This window comes from Aquarana catesbeiana, linkage group LG02 (genome assembly GCF_042186555.1).
Source record: "Aquarana catesbeiana isolate 2022-GZ linkage group LG02, ASM4218655v1, whole genome shotgun sequence".
Lineage (NCBI taxonomy): Eukaryota > Metazoa > Chordata > Amphibia > Anura > Ranidae > Aquarana > Aquarana catesbeiana.
Genome location: NC_133325.1, coordinates 644,469,500 through 644,490,516, shown reverse-complemented (window position 1 = coordinate 644,490,516; position 21,017 = coordinate 644,469,500). Strand labels below are relative to the sequence as shown.

Sequence of the window (21,017 nt, the reverse complement as noted above, 5' to 3'; positions counted from 1 at the left end):
GTTCAAACCACACATGTGAGGTATCACCGCGAACGTTAGAGCGAGAGCAATAATTTTGGCCCTAGACCTCCTCTGTAACTCAAAACATGTAACCAGTAAAAAATTTTAAAGCGTCGCCTATGGGGATTTTTAAGTACCAAAGTTTGGCGCCATTCCACCAGCGTGTGCAATTTTGAAGCGTGACATGTTAGGTATCTATTTACTCGGCGTAACTTCATCTTTCACACAATGCAAAAAAATTTGGCTAACTTTGCTGTTTTGTTTTTTTTTAAAGCATGAAACTGTTTTTTTTTTCAAAAAAAACGCGTTTGAAAAATTGCTGCGCAAATACTGTGCAAGATAAAAAGTTGCAATGACCGCCATTGTATTCTCTAGGGTCTTTGCTAAAAAAAAATATATAATGTTTGGGGGTTCTATGTAATTTTATAGCAAAGAAATGATGATTTTTGACATGTAGGAGCGAAGTGTCAGAAATGGCCCGGATGCGAAGTGGTTAAAGTGGAGGGCCACCCTGAAAAAAAAAATTCACCAAAAATCCTAAAAAAAATTAAAAAAAAAAAAACATTTGAGAAAAATTTTTTTTTTTTTTAACTTGCCTAAACCCTTGCTGCTAGGCAGTCTTCCTAATCTGCCTCTTCCTTTTCCGCGGCGTGTTCTTCTCCTCGGTGAGCGGCCCCGTTGTCTTCTGGGAACTGTGTGTGTTCCCAGAACACCACGGGGCCATTCACAGAGCGCCACGCCGCTCGCAAGGCTCCACTGCCTGTTTCCCCTACCTAGGATGGCGGTGCCGGGACCCGAGAGCCGAGGGACGGGTTGGCCTTGGGCGGCCGACATCGCGGGCACCCAGGACAGGTAAGTACTTATTTAAAGTCAACAGCTACAGTGTTTGTAGCTGCTGACTTTAAATTTTTTTTTTTTAAAGCCAGAATCCCGCTTTAATCTGTTGTCTTCACTTCAAAGCTCATTGTCAGTCTGTGTGTGGCCGCAGCAGCTTACACAGGGGGATTCCTTTTGAGGTAAGAGATTTGCCATGCTTTTCTCCCCCTTGAAGGGACCAGGAGGGTTAATTGTTACCCCCCCTTGCAATACCCCCCCCCCCCCCCCCCCCCGTGCAATACAAACCCTCCCCCCCCCCAACCCAGCCCCCCGTGCGGATGTCCCTATTTTCGGCTTTGTATGTTTTTTTTCTTTTCCACTTGTGTCGTTAGGCTCTGCCTCTCTCTCTCTCTCTCCCCCACCCCAAACTCGTGTTGGGTCTGCGGACCCGAAGGCGCCTGCGGGAATGTTATAAATTTCAAACAAAAAAGGGGGGGGCGGGTTGACGAAGGGGGCCGGGCCTAGGCACTGTGTGTATGGACATAGCGTCCACGAGGACGCACGGCACAAGTGCAGGCTTAAGAAATCAACAGGAGCACTCTCTCAGCTGATAGCGGGAAGAGGCAAGCCTGGCTACACCCGGGACACAGGAGCAGTGGGGCACGTAAGGGCTGCAAAGGTATTCCTAATATGGAAAGGACATTTTTCCCAGCGCTAGACTGAACTTGTATAGTGGCATTATACTGTCAGACTATTGTTCAGCGATTAGTGCGTTTAAGTAGTGCCTCTGCTTTTTGTGCTTAGGGCTATGTCCTATGACTATGTTCCTTGGGTTCCTTAAAACCTTCACAGCCTTTGCATGCGTTTCCTGTCCATGCATTACTAGAACAGCTTATTTATGCTGAATGGGATCACCCAGATAAGCATTTTCTTCCTCCAAAGAGATTCTCAGTTCTTTATCCCATGGAGGAGAAATTCACCAAAAAATGGAATGTACCAGCAGTTGACGCTGTGATTTCCAGTGTGAATAAAAGTCCAACTTGCCCAGTAGGCAATGCACAAATGCCTAAAGATCCAACAGATAAAAGATTGGAATTCCTGCTGAAATCCTCTTTTTGTTTGGCGGTGCCGTTACTCAGCCCGCAGTCGCTGCAATAGGCATCTGTCAATCCCTAAAGGACCAATTTAGGCAGGCCCTTAAGGAGCTTCCTGTACAGCAAGCCCGGGATTTGGCCGAGCTGCCAAGAGCATTATGTTTTGCCATAGAACAAGAGGTTGGTCTGGTTAATGGTGAACCACCCAATCATAGGGCACCTCATCCCAAATATAGGTAGATCAAGACAGAGAAATTGCGGGCATTTTTGCGGTGCCAAAAAAGATCCAAAGAAAAGTAATTGTTTAAAAGTATGGCTAATATTATATTTTAACAAATTCAAGGTTAAAAAGTACAAGAGAAAGTATTCACAATGATAATGGTGATATGGTGGTCACAAAAATGATTTAAGCAGAATAGATACATTGCACATTAGCCCGACATGTTTCGCTGATTGCTTCTTCAGGGGATGTGCGAATGAAGACACAGGTAGCGTAAAAAACTAAACAGTTGTGAAAACAAAAAAATATAATGAATAAACAAATTGTCAAAATATAATATATAATTATGTGCAAATGAGAGCATAATGTTAGGACATTTGAACCATAGACGCCATTAAAGATTCTATTCACCAGGTGTCCCGCCTTGCGCTTGTGCTAGTACACATGCGTAGAATCCTGTGGTTAAAAAATTGGTCAGCCGAAGCACCATACAAAAAACTCCTGACTGGTTTTCCTTTTCACATGGGGATCGGTTATTTGGGGATGATTTGGACAAATACATCCAAATGATTTCCAGTGGGAAAAGTAAACTCCCTTCATTTAAGCGGACTCTTTCTCCTGCGTTGGGGCATCCGCCTCTAGGCAGTGGCACCCTCGGAGGTATATCATAGGCAGGATTCTTGCCTTTCTACAATTAGGGGTAGAGATGAAGTTGGCCTTGAGTACTATTAAGGGCCAAGTCTCAGCTTTATCTTCTTTCAAAGACCGCTTGCTTCACATTCTTTAGTCCGGGGTTTTATGCAAGGAGTGATGCGGCTTAATCCGCCAGTTAGATCACCTTTGAACCCTTGGGACTTGAACTTCGTTTTGTCAGTGTTACAAAAACAGCCATTTGAACCGATACAGCATATTCCCTTAGTCCTTCTGACAAGGAAGTTAGTGTTTTTGATTGCTATATCTTCAGCAAGGAGGGTTTCGGAATTGGCTGCTCTTTCTTGTAAAGAGCCATACTTGATTATTCATGAGGACAGAGTGGCGTTGCGCCCTCGTCCAGGTTTTCTGCCAAAAGTTGTCTCGGGTTTTCACCAGAACCAAGATATTGTGCTGCCATCGTTTTTTCCAAAACCATGTTCCAGGGAAGAGAAGTCACTACATTGTCTTGATGTGGTGAGAGCAGTCAAGGTCTATTTAAAGTTGACTGCGCAGATCCGGAAGACTGATGTCTTGTTTGTACTGCCAGAGGGTCCTAAGAAAGGACAGGCAGCGTCAAAATCCACTAAGTCGCTAAGTGGATTCGCCAAGTTATAATTCGGACTTATGATTTAAGGGGTAAGATTCCACCTTTTCAAGTCAAAGCGCACTCTACCAGAGCAGTTAGTGCTTCTTGGGCAGTGCCTCATCAGGCCTCCATGGCTCAGATCTGTAAGGCCGCAACATGGTCTTCAGTACATACATTCACCAGTTTTATCAGGTGGATGTAAGAAGGCATGAGGATATTGCCTTCGGGCGCAGTGTGCTGCAGGCAGCAGTATAGGTCATTAAGTCTGGGGGTGCCCTACGTTTTTTTTTCTCCCTCCCCTCAAATAGCATTGCTATGGGATGTCCCACATAGTGATTACTATGGTGGTCTGTGTCCTGTGATGTACGATAAAGAAAATAGGATTTTTATAACAGCTTACCTGCAAAATCCTTTTCTTGGAGTACATCACGGGACACAGAGGTCCCGCCCCTCTTTTTAAGGTTTAGATATATTGTACATCAAGAAAAGGATTTTACAGGTAAGCTGTTATAAAAATTCTATTTTTTTAAAATAAAATGGGGAGGTTTGGGTCTTTAAATGAGGCGTCCGGTTTCCTTGGGGGTCTTCGCCCCCTCAGCTGCCGGGAGAGATACATGATGGTCACCACCAGTATAGCACCACTTGCACACTTAGTGCACCAACATGTAAGTAGGGGGTTGGATAATTTCCTTCCTCTACCCCAGTTTGTTTCTCCCCTTTGTTTTGTTTCCAACCTTCATTAGGGGAGCTATAAATAAATCATACTGGCCATCATATATATGTACAATGTCTTTACAGATTAATTTGCTCCTGATGAGGCGCTATAGTCAACGGGCCATTTGAGCCATCCAAGATACACTTTTTGGTGACCAGTGACACCAATACAGTGATCAGTGCTATAAAAATGCACTGATTACTGTATAAATGGCACTGGCAGGGAATGGGTTAACACTAGGGGTGATCAAGGGGTTAAATGTGTTCCCTGGTAGGTGCTTCTAACTGGAGTGGATTCGCTGGAGGAAGAGAGAGATCATGATTCAGCTCTTCCTCCCTGACAGATCAGTAGTGTGCTTTGCTTACTTCGGCACACCACTGATCCGGTGGGGTCGCTGCCCGCGGATCCACAGTCATACAACCAGGGCCGCTGTTAGAAATCATGGGGCCCCGTACAGCCTGCCTGATGGGGGGCCTGCCCACCTCAAAAAATGCATTGCCTTCAAGTGATTTTTATCTTTCTCCAGGCTGTTATAAATTTGTTCAGACTAGGATCTTCACACTCCTGAGCTCATTTTTGCTAGAAAATGAGAATGCCGCAGCTGACTTTAAAGCCTAGTACATACAGGCCGAATGTGGGACGACATCGGACGGTTCAATAACAACTGTCCGACACTTGGCCCGTGTGTATGGCAGCTGGACTGACAGAAGCCACCCATTCAGCCAGCTTCTGTTTGACGAGCATGCTGGAAAACCAGCAGCCAACCGGAGTCTTCTGACAGGGGACCTGTCGTGTCGTACCAGTGTGAACACCTGGCCTAAGTCAAGTAGGAGCAGGGGTGTGCTTAAGTAAAACCATTTTATTTAGCCAGAAATTCACTTTAAAGCTTCCTGGGCCCCCCTTGTTGAACAGGGCCAGTTGTACTGCCTTATCAGCGGCTCTGAGTACGACTGTCATGTCGTACCAGTGTGAACACCTGGCCTAAGTCAGCAGGCTGGAGGCAGGGAGGAGGTGAAGTTGTGCTGGTTGCCTACACCAGAAATTGAGTATAATGTCCGAACCAGAAGAGCAGCTGACTTTTTTTTTTTTTTTTATGCTAGTTTAGTTGCACTGTAATCATTTTTGTATTAGGAATGCTATAAAATACTCTTAAGGTGAATGTTTACTTAGTGTTTTTTTTTTTTCTAGTATATTGCTTGATGAAGAAGGACACATTAAGTTAACAGGTATGCCACGCGGTTCTGTTATCTTTAGAACATGAGATCTAATCGTTGCATTGCAAAGATTTTTACCATTTACATAAAGGCCCAAATGGTCTCTTGAAACAAAATAATGCTTTATGATCCATATGGGAATTGATCATAAAACATTACTAGATTGTCTTTTTTTTTTTTTTTTTTTGGGCTGCAGATCTGTATGTCAGGACATGCAGCTTTGTATAGAATGGGAAGTGGGTATTGTTGCATAGTAACTACTCCCGGTCCATCTTGCATCCTTTTTTTTTTTGTTTAATGTTTATTGAGATGACGTTCAATGTATTAGGAACCACATACACATCCGCTGTGACAAAACACCAACAACGTAAATGTAATCAGGCAAGACAAGTTATTACAAACATCTCGGGTATTTTCACTCTGATAGTTCATAAAGTAGAAAGATAAGGAGTAGGGGAAAGGCAGGGAAAAGAAGGAAAAGACATAACGGAAGATAGAGAAAGTGGGATAGTAGGGTGCCATGTCGAGATCCCAGACTGGTTTATATTAAAAGTAAGGATGAGCTCAGGCATGTTTGCAAGTCTACGTGCCCGCTAATCACAGGCAGTGAGACATTTCCAGATCTGTGCAGCCGGGGATCGGGAAATGTCTCACTGCCTGTGATTAGCGCTGCGGAGTGTCTGCTTCCTGGCGGGCACTTGGACTTGCGAACACGCCTGAGCTCATCCTTAATTACAAGCATGCACATTACATCCTCCCTTTGTTTCTTCCCTTGGCTTTCAGTGTCTCCCACAAGCAGTAGGCAAAGAAGCTGAAAAAGTTACAGTGCAATTTAAGATACAAAGCAAATAAATTTAAGGGCTTGTGCGCTTAAACATGTGTGCTGTATAGGGGCAGGCGATGCATTGTTGCAAGGCATCACTGTTCCCTTTTTTTTTTTTTTTTTTTTTTTTTTTTTTTTTATGTATTTATATTGAAGTGTCACCAAATGACACTTTATTTCACACTATGCACCTCGGCGTGTTGCACTGCATGAACATGCAGACATTCATACCCCAGGTCTCCCCACCACAGTGTTGTGGTATCATATTCGATGCCTGATAGATTGCATAGTTTTTTATTCCTCTGAAATTCTAAGAAGTGTTGTAGCTTTCACCACATTTTCCCGCATGTCTAACCTGTGTCATAGGCTATGCATGTTATGTTCGACATATTGGAAGTTTAATGCAAATTACCACTATTTTTTCTTTCTTACAAAAGTAGCTATATTACCCCTTCAATGGGTAGCTGTAACAGGCATTTACGTTTTATCAGATTTTCATGCTCATTCTATTTGTAGATTTTGGGCTCAGCAAGGAGTCTATTGACCATGAGAAAAAAGCATACTCCTTCTGTGGAACAGTGGAGTACATGGCTCCGGAGGTTGTAAACAGAAGGGGCCACACACAGAGTGCTGACTGGTGGTCCTTTGGTGTCCTTATGGTAGGTTTCTTTTTTAATTGCCATATATTTGTTATAACTCCCCACCTGTTTTTGTTTTTCACTGTTTTCTGACTAATTACATTGTGTTTTCCAGTATACTTTCCAGACCCATGTCAATATACTGTATATCGTGTACCTTAGTCTAACATCAAGACATCGTTTAGGATTGTTTGGGTTAGGTGGTGTACCAGAAATATAGATTTTCCTCAGCAGATGTACCCTTTCAGGCACATGTCAGTTGCAAATGGCTGTAACAGTATGAGGTGAAAATTACTGAAAATGCCTCAATATGTGTGCAGGTGTCAGGTCAGCCATCTGCCTTTTAATAGATTTTTGTTTTGCTTTAGACTGGGTTCACACTATCTTTGCATGCAGCTCACAGCAGGGGTCCGGTGCGTCACCGTTGACCGTTTCAGCCTGAATGTTCGGCTGAATTTGGACTTGAAACAGACCAAAAGACGAACCGGGCTACTGTGCAAACTTGCATCGGAGCCACAGCAGAAATATGGGAGCCAGTCAAAATCTCCTGCTATTGTGAATTGGATGCGGGAGACCCGCTTCCAATTCGCAACAGTGTGAACCCAGCCTTACTTTGGCTTTCTACCAATAGTTATTTCTGTTTTATTTGCATTTGTGGCAGGATTTGTTACAAAAAAAAAATCTGTAGCAGCTTTATGAACTCTGAAAATTTATATACTTTGTGTAGTTTGTAATTGTCAGAGGTTTTTGTTGTGTTATTACACTTAATCCAGCTCCTTAAAGCAGAACTGCATTGCATCTAAGCGCCACAAAACATAAATGCCATTTAATTCATTTTTAAAGTCACTATGTGATTTTACATGGTTGTAAACCCGTTTTAAGAAATCCTAAAAAAAAAAAAAAAAAAAACCTGCAAGACAAAGGCATAATGAGCTAGTATGCATAGCATACTAGCTCATTATGAATTACTTACCTGAGATGGAGGCCCCCGCAGCGGTCCTCGTTCACCAATCCAGCGGCCGACATCTCCCTGGGGACTTACTTCTAGGTATCGCGGCTCCGGCGCTGTGATTGGCCGGAGCCGCAATGACGTCACTCCCACGCATGCACGCGGGAGCCGCCAGTAACGGCACAGTACAACTCAAGCAACGGCATGTACTGACAGGGAGGGAGGGGGGACAGACTTTAGGAGGAGAGACGAGAGCTGTGGATGACGGAGGCATGTAAACTGACCACAGTAATCAGGGCACAGCAGCCATGATTATCGTGGTCAGCAGAGGCAGGAGGACACAGGAACTGGCAGGATCATTCAGGTTTATAACCAGTTAGGCCTGGTTCACACCTATGCAGGTTGTAGTTTGCATATTCCAGGTACATTTTGCATTTTTCAATACATGTTTTTGATCCATTGATGTCTATGGAACCAGAAAAAAGTCCCTGGCCCTTTCCATAAAATGCACAGATGTGGACATGACCCAAAGGAAATCATGTTAAATGGTGTGTTTCTGCACAACTGAAAATGCACTAAAAAATGCATAGGTGTGAACCAGGCCTTAGGAAGAGAAGAATTGCACAGCAGAAGCACTGTGCTGTTATTCATGCCTTAAAGGAACAGGATCTTTTTTTCAGGGTTACAAACACTTTAATATTTAAAGAAAACCTGCCTGTCCATCCATGTCTCCATGCTTTATTTTGCTGAAAAATCACTTTGAAAAACACCCTCCTAGCATTTTTGCTGTAACCATCTTGAGTAAGAGCAGATGATTCATGTAGGATTTACTTCCCAGAATCCACCTGTCCTTAGCTCAGGCTTGCAGGCAGGAGGGTGTGCTTAGCTAAGAAAACCCATTCTCCCCTCCTGAAGACTCCTGGGATCTAGGACGACATTTGCCTAGGCCTGATGGGGATGTGTAAGGAGCTCCACACTGTGATTGACAGCCTCAGCTGCGATTGTTTCCTGTGTGCTGTGCTCCACTAAATGTTTTGCAGTGCAGATCGCATTGCAACACATTATTTCCCGGCTGAGCTAGCCAGCGACACAAAGAGCTTGACCCAGAAGTGACGTCGGAGATGTCACTTCCCCGGGTCACAAGAAGGGGAGGAGTGTATCCACTCTTCTCCTTCCGCTCCAGCCGCCGGCACCCGCCATGGAGCTCCCGAGCCAGCAGATGGGCAAGCAGAGCCCGGTAAGCATGGCGGATTGTGTGTGATGCCCCCCGCTGTCAGGTCCGTACGATGTACAAACCCGGCGGTGAAAGGATTAAAATGCAAATCAATTTATAACTTTTTTTAAATGCGTTTTAATGGATATTTTTGTTCTGTCTCTCGCTGTTAAAATAAACCTACCATTCAAATTAGTTGCCAGAATAGTAGTTTTAAATACAGATCTAATTGCTGTGGAGTCTTGATGAAGAAAAAAAAAAAAAAAAGAAAAAATCATAGAAATGCTTTTGCTCTGTGTTGCTCTGTTTCTCATGAGACAAAGTTGGTAATGGTCATAATAAACCTAAGGCAAACTGTAATCAATCACAATACTGGTTACAGCCGTCTGTATCCACAGATCTAGCATGAGGAACAGCTGTGTCACTTTAAAGCTGAAGTTTAATCCTCTTTTATTTTGCTTTCCCTGGTTCTTCCCTCCCCTCTTATTGATGTGCTTGAAACATTTTTAAATACATTTTTTCCATTTCTATTGCATACTTTATTTTAGATCAAGTGATGTCATTGCTTGGTTTCTGCTTCTATATTCAGTGCAAGCAGATCATACCTGATGGGAGGGGCCATTTGTATCTGCCCTAGGTAATGCTCACTTGTGATGAAGAAGCTCCCAGATAGATCTTAAATCCATTACACGAAATGGGTGGGCCAGGAAAAACAAGGTTGGAGAGGAATGACTAGAACAGCGGTCTCCGAACAGCAGCCAGGGGGAAGATGATTGCCTTTATCTGGCCCTTGGCACTGTTCTTCTCACTGATACCAACAATAGGGCAACATTCTTTTCCATTAACACAAACAGTAGGTCATAATGCTTTCTAATAACCACTTGACCACCGGAAGAATTGCCCCCATCATGACCAGGCCATTTTTGGGATACGGCACTGCATTACTTTAACTGAAGATAGCGCTGTCATGCAATGCTGTACCCAAATAAAATGTATGTCCTTTTTTTCCCCACAAATAGAGCAAAAAAAAACAATTTTGAAAAAAAAAAATTTCATCAGTTTAGGCCAATATGTATTCTGCTACATATGCTTATTAAAAAAGTCCCCCTAAGCATACATTGAGTGGTTTTGTGCAATATTTACAGCGTTCACAAACCTATGGTATTTTTCCTGCTGACAAATCGGACGCGAACTGGCACTTTTTGGGGACCAGTGACACTAATACAGTCATCAGTGCTAAAAAAAAAAATATGCACTGTCACTGTACTAATGCCACTGGCTGGGAAGGGGTTAACCCCAGGGGTGCTCAAAGGGTTAACTGTGTGCCTAGCCTGTGCTTTCTCACTGTGGGGGCTTTTACTATGGAAAGGCATTGATCCATGTTCCTGCTTTGGTCTGTACAATTGTGGAAATCTGAAGGCAAGTGTGGTGTTCAGCTTTACGCCAGGCATTTAGGTGTTTACAATGACTGCAAGATTTACTTTAATGTAACTTTCCAAGGTTATTACAGGAGGTCCCATGTAATGTTGGGACCTCCTGTAGCAACAGAGAGGTTGCAGTATTGTGCAATCGCTCATAATCATGTAAAAGTTTATATAATGATAATTATTACAGAACAGTAACTAGGTGTGTTATTTCTATTAGCATTTCTTCAAGTTAGCTATGTCTTTGGTCTAATCGATAATGATCAGTATTGCAAATAGGGATACATTCATAAACTGTGTATGAGAAATACCTTTTTTTTTTTTTAGCTGACATATTGTGTGTTTACTAATCTTTGCTGTCAGTTCATGCATCTCACACTGTCTGCATCTTCTACCCTCAGTTTGAAATGCTTACTGGCACCTTACCTTTTCAAGGAAAAGACAGAAAAGAAACCATGACCATGATTTTGAAGTGAGTAATAGCTACTTGTAAGCACTTAATGTTTTGAAACTTTAGTCAAGTGGGACCTGACATTTCACTACAATTTTTTAGGTAAATGAGGATGGCTGGCATTACATAAGCACAAGATTCTTTGATATTTCTTAAATTAAGAGTTTAGTGCTTTTACCTGCTCAGTAAAGAACTGTGTTCAAAATCACAAAAATAGAGCCCATCTGATTAAGAGCTAATGACATTATTAAATTGATTGGCACGTCCTTCCATGCTTGTTTTGTTAAAGCGGTATTAAACCCAACCCTGAAAATGTACTATATTACAGCTTACCAATCATTGGATGCGGTGGCTCCTGTATTATACAGACACCACTCTGGATGAAGGAGCACAGGGGGCAGATATGTACAGTGGCATTGTCAGTCTGGGGGGAAGGGAGTGTTGGAAATACTAGCAGATTTAGATACACGAACAAATTGAAGCTGAACTCCAGCTAACACTTTATAAGCAGTTATTGCAAACTTTTCTTTTGGGGTAAAGGTTTGGCATGACTAAAAGATGATCATTTTAAGCACCCCTGCCAGTTCTGCTTCCTGTAGTCCCTCCGTGCGTTCCACAGACCAGAAACTACGTCCTGGCATACTGCCGCAGGGGCAGGGCTTTTCTTCTGTTTGGTTCATTTGTAGTTCATGGTGTAGTGGAGCTGGAGGAGGATACCTGAAGTGAACTTTTGTTCAATGTGGAACAAAGGAGAGGTAGAGCAGCATGTCTAAATTGACACTATAAAAGCTGTTAAGGACCCACTTATTGATTTTAAGGGAGTCATTTAATCTGGTCAGTATATCCCTCGGTGGGGACATTTCTGATAGCATGTGTGGAATGGGAGGAGGTGTTTTTGTAGTGCACAGAAGTATTACAATTTATGGTGGAGATGGTAGCACCAAAGCCTGTTATGAACTTACGCATGGATATTTCATGCATGAAAACGTTTTGCTTGTGGCCATTTTTGATCATTTGACATTAAATATCAGGTTTTACTTTAAATCTGTATATGTTTGTTGATATCACATTTGTTTAATATGTTTTGTGAATTTGTTAACATGCAAAGTTTTTGAATGATTTGTCTTTTTGGGAGGAGATTATTTTGAGTTTTTTGCATGTAATAGCACTGCACCAATTCTTTTTAGAAATGCATTTGATCGTTGTCTGTATTGAATCCAATTATTATTCTGCTAAACGTGTTAAACGTGCCTTTTTTATTTATATCTCCTTAAATTTTAGGGCCAAGCTTGGCATGCCACAGTTTCTTACTCCAGAGGCTCAGTCCCTACTGCGTATGCTGTTCAAGAGAAACCCAACCAACAGATTAGGTAAGGTACAGCAGTCGCTAAGAGTCATTTTAGTTTTACAATTCTGCTTAGGTTGGTTGCAGGCCAGTTGAGTTGCTCACCAGCTTGTAATCTCTCATGAACAACAGCAGCACAAGCTTTTTTCTATTTGCCCCTGGATTCTTCATTTCCGTTCAAAAGCCTTTATTGAAGGTTTAGTAATATCAGACAACTGCAAGAGGTTATGCCCTATCACAGTGGCATACAATGTACAACCCTCTAGTAGTGTGCTAGAGAGGATAGGTAAATTTAAGCCGGCCTGGCTGGTTGCTAGGCCTGTTTGTTTTCATTCTGGGCTGGGAATGGCTCAGGGTAGGGCTGGGTGGTGTCATCAGGACCCCCTATTTCTTTCCAGAAGCTTCTAGTGCTTTCTAGAGAGAGAGGTGGGAGGGGGAGGTGAAGCCACCTGGGGTGTTCGAGGAGCCCTGACCAATCCCCAGTCTGGATTGGCAGGGGGCATACCTCCTTAAATACCAAGGGTCAGCCCAGCTGGTGAGGCGTTGTCGGATGGAAGAGCTGGAGTGAGAGGGTGCAGAGTCTGTCGGGGCCTTGAGGGAGCTCCCTAGTCTGGGGGGAGTGACAACCTTGGGCCTGGGCTCGGGTGCAGTCGGGACCACCTTCAAGAACACATGAAGAGGTCCTGGACCGGAGGCACAAGAGAGCAAGGAGAGAACAGCGGGAGAGAGCACTGCTAAGAGATTACAGGGAGGACAACTGGTCGCATCCAGGAGGGCTGGTGAGTGAGGCACTGTCAGGAGGACTGGGGAGGCACACGTGTGAGGACTGGGAGCTTGCAGTCAAATGGGTGCAGAACCAAAACGTGTGGACTGTGGTGAAAGGAGCCATGGAAAAAGGCAGCTGCAGCCAGGAGGGCTGGCAGGGCCTAAAGAGGACTAACTGGGATCAGTAGCTATAGTAGGGCAGCTAGCACAAGGACTTTTCTGCTATACCATTGGGGCCCATGGTCCCAGCCTGCAAAGGGCATTTGCTAAGGCCTGGCTGAGTATGTGTCAGGCATAACCAACAAATAGTGCTAGCTGTTCCTGGGAAACCACGTGATGTACTGGAGGTGACTAGGAGTAACAGTCTGCAGCAAGTGATGTGCTGGTGGAGTGATGAGCTTCAAGCAACTTTGTGCAGGAGGAAGCTGAAGGAGTATGTTCAGGGAGTGTACCTAGTTGTCCCAAAACCAATTGTTTCTATTATCCACGCTGGGCATCCCATATCTCCCATCTCCATCCAAGTTATACCCTTCAATAAAGCAAAAAAACTAAGTTCTCTGACCGCTTTATGTCTCGAAATGCCTTTGAGTGAACGCAGGGCTGGGCAGGGTGACAGACAAACCACAATTATCAGCAGCCCCTACGGGGGTACCGCTACAAATGTTTAAAGAATAAACAGTATACCGAGATGTCTGTCACTTTGTGTCACTCAGCAGTGACACCTAAATTGTGGAGTAGGCCATTGTATTATACAGGAAAGAAAATTGGCAAGAGAAGAGGACAAAGGAGGAGAGATTGGAGAGAAAGTGCTAGAGGAAAGATGAGGGCAAGATCCAATCCCACCCAAAACTCTCCTGCTGCTCTTGGGAGAATTAAAGATGTAAGAGTTGTTGATCAACATTTAGGGGGAAATGGGATGGGATCCAAGGGGACCATACCTTCTCAATGAAGACCAGTTTATCATCTAGGAATAGCCATCATTTTGTCATTAGTCATTATCCAGATTGTTTCTCTACTGTTATGGTAGACATCCTAAGCTTTAACTGTGCATCCCAAATGTCCTCCAGCTACTTGGGAATTGGTACTCCCACCAGATCCTCAGTAAAATTGTGTTGAAAAAGTACATGTAGCTTATCATATGTGTTGTCCAGAAATCACACTCCTACATGGCATGATCATAACGTGTGCAGCCCTGAAAACATAATGGTGAAGAATTTGCAGTATATTTGAATTTTTTTATTTATTATATTATAGAAAAAGTAGCAGGAATGAGTCTTCCTTGCTTGCATTGTGCTAATTTGGGGAATGGGGCAGAGCCTGGTGAAATCCCACTAATAGAGTGCCTGAGGTATATTAGAAGCCAATGAGGGATTCTATCAGTTTGGGAACTGAAATGATGGATTTCAGTGCTTCTACACGTTTCATGTTTATACTTTGCTAATGAGGGCGTCAAATAGTCACTGTTAGGTGTATACATCATAGAACTACAAGAAGGCAAGAGAAATAATGTGTTTTTCTTCTTTTGACCGGTTCCCGACCGACTCATGCAGATTTACAGGCTCTCCTAAGTTAAATCCCTATCTGGGTACGTCCTTGCCTTTAGCGGCCACCAGAAAGCGTGCGCGCCCGCTGCACGGCGGGGGGACTCGATGCGCGTGGCCGGCGTGCACGAGAGCCAGCACGGGGATTTCTGTGTGTGTGTGTGTGTGTGTGTGTAAACACACACAAATCCATGTGCTGTCAGGGGAGGAGACCTATCGTTTGTTCCTAGTAAGTAGGAACAACGATAGGTCTCCCCTGGTCAGTTCTATCCCCATACAGTTAGAACACACTGAGGGAACACACATTAACCCCTTGATCGCCCCCTAGTGTTAACCCCTTCACTGCGAGTGACATTTACACAGTAATCGATGCATTTTTGTAGCACTGATCACTGTATAAATGTCAATGGTCCCAAAAATGTGTCAAGTGTCCGATCTGTCCGTCGCAATGTCGCAGTACCGCTAAAAATTGCAGATCACCGCCATTACTAGTAAAAAAAAACAATAATAAAAATGCCATAAATCTTTCCCATAGTTTGTAGACACTAACTTTTGCACAAACCAATCTACGCTTATTGCTTTTTTTTTTTTTTTTACCAAAAATACATAGAAGAAGATATATTGGCCTAAACTGATGAAGAAATTTTGTTTTTGTGTTTTTTTTTTTTTTTTAAATTGGGGATATTTATTATAGCAAAAAGTAAAAAATATTATTTTTTTTCAAAATTGTCGCTCTTTTTTTGTTTATAGCGCAAAAAATAAAAACCGCAGAGGTGATGAAATACCACCAAAAGAAAGCTCTATTTGTCGGAAAAAAAAGGACGCAAATTTTGCACAGTTGTCAATTAAAGCGATGCAGTGTCAAATTGTAAAAAGTGCTCTGGTCAGGAAGTGGGTAAAATCTTCCCTGGCTGAAGTGGTTAAAGTGGTTGTTAAGCCACTTTCACATCTTAATACCATCCCTTCTGTGTTCTAATCCTGTGTGCCCCTGTGAGTGATTTATAAAAAAAAAAGTCTGCTATACCTATTTTCGGAGCTCTTCTCAGCAATCACATGATTGGCTTGCTTTCTTCTCTCTGTCTGATAGATGCAGCGGGCGGAGCCGAGATTCACCCGCTGACATCACTCGGAAGAGAGAGAGACACAGACACATTCACACAGGAGCACACAGGATTAGAACACGGAGGGGATGGTATGAAGATGTGAAAGTTATTTGAGCAGCAAGAGTTGAGGGGGCAGGCACTCACAAGCTGACAGGCAGAGAAGGGAAGGGGAGAGAGCACTGAGGAGACAGATAGCGGGCTGCAGGTGATGGTGGCACATACAGATGACTCCAGTGTTAGGGCTCAGCAGCTTTGATATATCCGAGTCAGCGTACAGGGGGAAGGGTATAGCCAGGCAGAATCAGCCAGGTATTCCAGGGGGCCAAATGACACAGCACAAGCACTGTGCTGTATAAAATGCTTTAAAGGAACAGGATTTTTTTATTTTTTGGGTTAACAAACGCTTTAAGTGAAAATTAGAGCTGTTAACATGTTTACAGGAGCTGGCCCGGATGGCGTTGAAGAAATTAAGAGACATCCGTTCTTTTCAACAATTGACTGGAATGTGAGTAAATTTATTCTTTTCTATTGAAACTGCTACTGAGTATACATAAGCAGTGCCATTCATACCGCCCAGTGTTAGGTTGTCTTGTAAATCTATTGTTCCTGTGAATACATCTGTAAAAAAAAAAAAAAAAAAAAAACTGTTTTTTGTAGAAATTGTACCGAAGAGAAATTCAACCTCCATTCAAACCAGCAACAGGTGGTCCTGAAGACACTTTTTATTTTGACCCAGAGTTCACTGCAAAAACACCCAAAGGTGAGATGAGGATGTGGGCTGTATGAGTGACAGAAAATTTCTCTGTTCAACTCGGATGTGTTCAGTATAAATATCTGATCCTATTAGCCGCACAGTTTTCTTTAACATTAGGGCTAAAATAAAAGTACTTTGCAACTTGTGCTGCTAATCTTTGTTTTTTTCCAGACTCTCCTGGAATCCCAGCTAGTGCCAATGCACACCAACTCTTCCGTGGATTTAGCTTTGTGGCAATTTCCTCAGAGGAAGAAAACCAGGCCATACAAACAGTTGGTGTTCATGGCATTGTTCCGGTAAGCATATGGCTTAAACGGCAGCAGGATCATAACTTGTGTGTACCTTGGTATGAAATCTTAATGTAGAACAAGTGCATTGAGCTGATGTCTACAGGTAAATGTTCATGTTTTATTATGAGCTAAATTTTTTACCTCTTTCACCTACTCTGTCTAAGTATGACCTGTACATCATAGTGATCTGCAGTATCTAGTGCACCATTACCAAGCTCTGTTTGAATCTCCTCAATACCAGCATGGTTCTTTAAAAAAAAAGTGTCAAAAATGTGATCGCCTTTGGTTGTCTATTTTCCAAAGGGGGGGGGAGCAATTAGGTGTTTACACTTTCCTATCATTTTTTTATTTGATATAATCTATAAAAAGGTAAGGGAAACCTTTTTTGCAAAAAAATTGAATTTCCTGGGTTCCCATAGGGTTGAGGTTAAGGGCAGACAAATTGGCCATTGTCATCCAACATGACAACAGTCCCATGTTTTTTGCTTGCCACATACAAAGCAATTTTATGACCGATACAGTCAGCTTTTTAAACGGATGAAGGCAACCTAACACCCAGAGTTTTATGGTTTCTAATACTTGTCTTGATACTTGAAACTGCCCTATTTCTGCTGTGGGAGTCTCTGAACCCTAGTGCCTAGCTGCTGTCAGATGAGCAGACAGTATGGAAAAGCTATGCTGATCACTCCCCCCCCCCCCCCCCCCCCCCCCCCCCCCCCCCCCCCCCCTTACTGATTAGCTAGTGGCAGTCTCCTGCTTTAAGCTCCCTGCCCCTCCACAGTTCACATCTCCAAGGCTTACATGTTTAATTCCCTGCATATATCTTTCCATGAGGCAGTCTGGTTGTGCATGTACAAACAGTCTTCCTTGCAATTCAGTAGGTACCTTTAGAAGGACTAATAGCATAAGTGTAGTTTAAAGCTGGACTCCAGACAAGAAGCTGGTAACACAATTTGAAATGCATGTATAGAAACTGTTTTAACTGTTCATGGGTTTGTAATTCTGTCCATCTAGTCCTAGGATTTACCCAGCCCTGACAGACATCTGTCATGTTGATAGGCAGACTTTCTCTGCTGCAGTTTAATGTGGTGTGTGGTTGCATTTACCTGGTGATCCTGCTATTTCCCCTTTTCTAAGTGGGCGATCAACACTCTTTGCGTTGCCACTTGGCCTGCGCATGCTCAGAAAGCCGCCCCATATCATACTCCTTTTGCATAATAATAATGGCGTTTAGAGCAGGTTTAAATGAATTGTGTGACTACCAGAGCCCGCCAATACATTCTATAGACAGCAATGTTAAAGTGGTTGTAAACCCTTACAACACAATTTTTGCTACAGGCAAGCCTAAGGCTTACCTGTAGCTACCCTTGGGTATCTCCTAAACCTGAACAGTTTAGGATATATCCCCTGTATTTGCATGTGCCAACGTCATCGGCACATGCGCACTGAAGCAATGGCACTTACGTGCCATTGCTTCAGTGAGTGTGCCGTTTAGGTGGCTCCCGCGCGCATGTGCATGAGTGATGGCATCGTGGCTCTGGCCAATCACAGCGCCAGAACCCACGATACCCGAAGTAACTCCGGGAGCGATGTCAGCCGCCGAAGCAGTGTACGAGGACGGCTGCAGGGGCTTCGATCTCAGGTAAGTAATTCATAATATACTAGCATAGCATAGCATACTAGCTCATTATGCCTTTTGTCTTGCATTGTTTTTTGTTTTTTGTCCTAGGGTTTATAACCACTTTAAACAGTAGAGCAGTGACAATGCCCTTGGGAATGTATGGGCTCTCAATGTAAATGCAAATACCATTATACTAAAAAAAAATATGAAAGCAATGCTTGCTTTAATGCATTTTGGTTAGCATAATGTTCTCATTTAGATTGGATTTTATTGAATTAGGTGCCCGCCAGAGCTCCACGGATACATACCCATAGACAGCAATGATAAACCAAGGAGCAATGTGAATGTATGGGTGGAGTTCTGGCAGTCACGGGATTCATTTAAGACTTATCTAAATGTAAATAACATTGTGCCAAACAAAACATAAACGCAAACATTGCTGTCAAGTGTTTTTTTTTTTTTTCTAGCAAAATGGTATCCACATTTTTATGAATCCCATGACCGCCCATACACAATTACAATCCTTGAGCCGCCCCGCAGGAGTGCAATTTTAAACAAGTAAAATTCTGCTACATATTTTTGGTAAAAAAAAAAAAATCCCAATAGGCGTATATTGATTGGCTTGTGGAAAAGTTATAGAGTCTGCAAAATGGGGGATAGATTTAGGGACCTTTAATTTTTTAAATATGTTTTACTGGTAATGGCAGCTATCTGCGTTTTTTAGCCGAACTGCGACATTGCGGCTGACAAATCTGACCCTATGTGACACTTTTTGGGGACCAGTGACACCAATACAGTGATCAGTGCTAAATCAATGCACTGATCAATGTATAAATGACACTGGCAGGGAAGGGGTTAACACTAGGGGGCGATCAAGGGGTTTACTGTGTTTTCTGGGTGTGTTCTAACTGTGCCAGGGGATGGGCTTACTGGGACAACACAGAGATCGCTGTTCCTGATCACTAGAAACAGCAGATCTCAGTGTTGTCTTGTGTCAGAACGGGGATCCGCCTTGTTTACATAGGCAGATCCCCATTCTGCCTCTGTGGAGTGATTGCGGGTGGCCGGCAGACATAGAGACCGGCGTGCGTGCTTCCCCAGCGTGCAGCGGGCTCGCCCACACTATCTCATGCATGGATCGATGTACAGGTACGTTGATTTGTGCAGCTGAGCCGCCTTTCTGCATTACATCTGCGGAAGGCGGTCTGCAAGTGGTTAAAGCTTGGCAAAATCTGTGGTGGCTGGACACTGTACAGAGAAGTACTCACATAGGTTATCAGTCATATACTCGCAACAGAGGAATTCTGCATGCTGGGCATGCGACCCTGAACACAAAGTCCTTAACATGAGTATTGCTCAGTACAGCGTTAAGCTGCCACATATTTCAGCCTGTCATAGATTTTGACAGACTGCTGGCAGTGGGCCTGTACGCTGTACCTGTGCCTCCCAGGCACCTGAAAATGACTGGATTTTGTGCTGAGGCGCCAAACAGTCCATAAAGCCTAATTTTGTTAGTCTTCGGTTGCTGAAGGTTTTATAATTGAACAATAAGAAAGCGTATTTAGGACGCTTAACATTAATATCTTAGATTATGTAGTTAATGATTCCTATCTACCATTTCTGGTATCATCTTGGGATTTTAGCAGCAAGATCTCCTGCCTGGTTGTTATGCTGATGGATTGCCATTTATTACTATTTTTATATATATTAACTAAATAAGAAACTATCTACAGTGTTACAGCTTTACAGAAACCTTGTGGAAGAAATGGCAGTCTCGGGTAGATCTCAAAACAAATTCCCCAAGTGATGTAACAAACCAGTGACCAATGTCCAAAACTGAAATAAATGTATCCTTTAATATTAAATCATTACCCTGTGAAATGCAGCATTACAAGTTCAGGTTAATATAGCTTTTATGTTCCAGCTTCACAGAAACAGCATCCAGTTCACTGACGGTTATGACTTAAAAGAAGACATCGGGGTGGGATCATACTCGATTTGTAAAAGGTGTATCCACAAAGCTACAAATATGGAATATGCAGTCAAGGTAATGTTTCTGTTGCTGAAAATGATAGATTACATTCTTTGTAAATTGAATTTACTTTATGTACAAGGAATGTTTAATGTGTGTAATAGGGGAAAGGCACAAAGTGAACTAGATGCTGTATAGTGCAAGGCTAGTTCTATATCAAGGCAAGGCAGTTAATACTGAAATCTTTTCATGCAGAAAACCGTTTAGTAAATTAATCTTTTCTTGGGACAACGTTTACATCAAATGTGAGCAGTAAGAGATGTGGTCAGAGGCATGCTTTATTAGGACCTGTGTCTAGGGCTTTGGGCTTGTTGATGCCATCAGTTTGACATCTGTTTTGAACCGCTTCTGAAATCATTTAGAATTCATTGTTATGTGAATTCAACCTGCTTCAAGATGGCTTTTAAAGTCTCTTAGACTTGTATGGGAATGCTAAACACACTTGAAGCAAACAAAAGTCTGTTGACACAGGCACATTTTCTTCAATCGTCAGACTTTATATTCCTGGCTTTATATCTGTTTTGTGAGGATTTTGTTCACAAATACTCCATTCCCACCGTGGATCCAGCCAGTGTCTCACTTTACCAAGTAGGCTATTTTACTGGTGAAGGATGGACATGCCTATAACCCATCAGCAGTTTGAAGCCCTTTTGTAGAGCTATGTTCTTGCTGGCAATTCCTGCCCTGCACTTGATTCTGGCTGTGGTTTTACTTTGTCAAAACATGTCCG

The 21,017-nt window shown here is 42.9% G+C and overlaps 1 protein-coding gene across 2 annotated transcripts in view; it reads left to right on the top strand.

Moving 5' to 3' along the window:
• RPS6KA3 (ribosomal protein S6 kinase A3) overlaps positions 1 to 21,017 on the top strand; it is a 199,732-nt gene that overhangs the window by 145,897 nt on the left and 32,818 nt on the right. For both annotated transcript variants that reach the window (XM_073616491.1, XM_073616492.1), the window contains 8 exons: positions 5,313 to 5,350; positions 6,678 to 6,820; positions 10,787 to 10,857; positions 12,118 to 12,206; positions 16,031 to 16,095; positions 16,248 to 16,350; positions 16,516 to 16,640; positions 20,180 to 20,302. In XM_073616491.1, the coding sequence (XP_073472592.1) occupies positions 5,313 to 5,350; positions 6,678 to 6,820; positions 10,787 to 10,857; positions 12,118 to 12,206; positions 16,031 to 16,095; positions 16,248 to 16,350; positions 16,516 to 16,640; positions 20,180 to 20,302 (757 nt within the window). The remainder of the gene's footprint in view (positions 1 to 5,312; positions 5,351 to 6,677; positions 6,821 to 10,786; positions 10,858 to 12,117; positions 12,207 to 16,030; positions 16,096 to 16,247; positions 16,351 to 16,515; positions 16,641 to 20,179; positions 20,303 to 21,017) is intronic.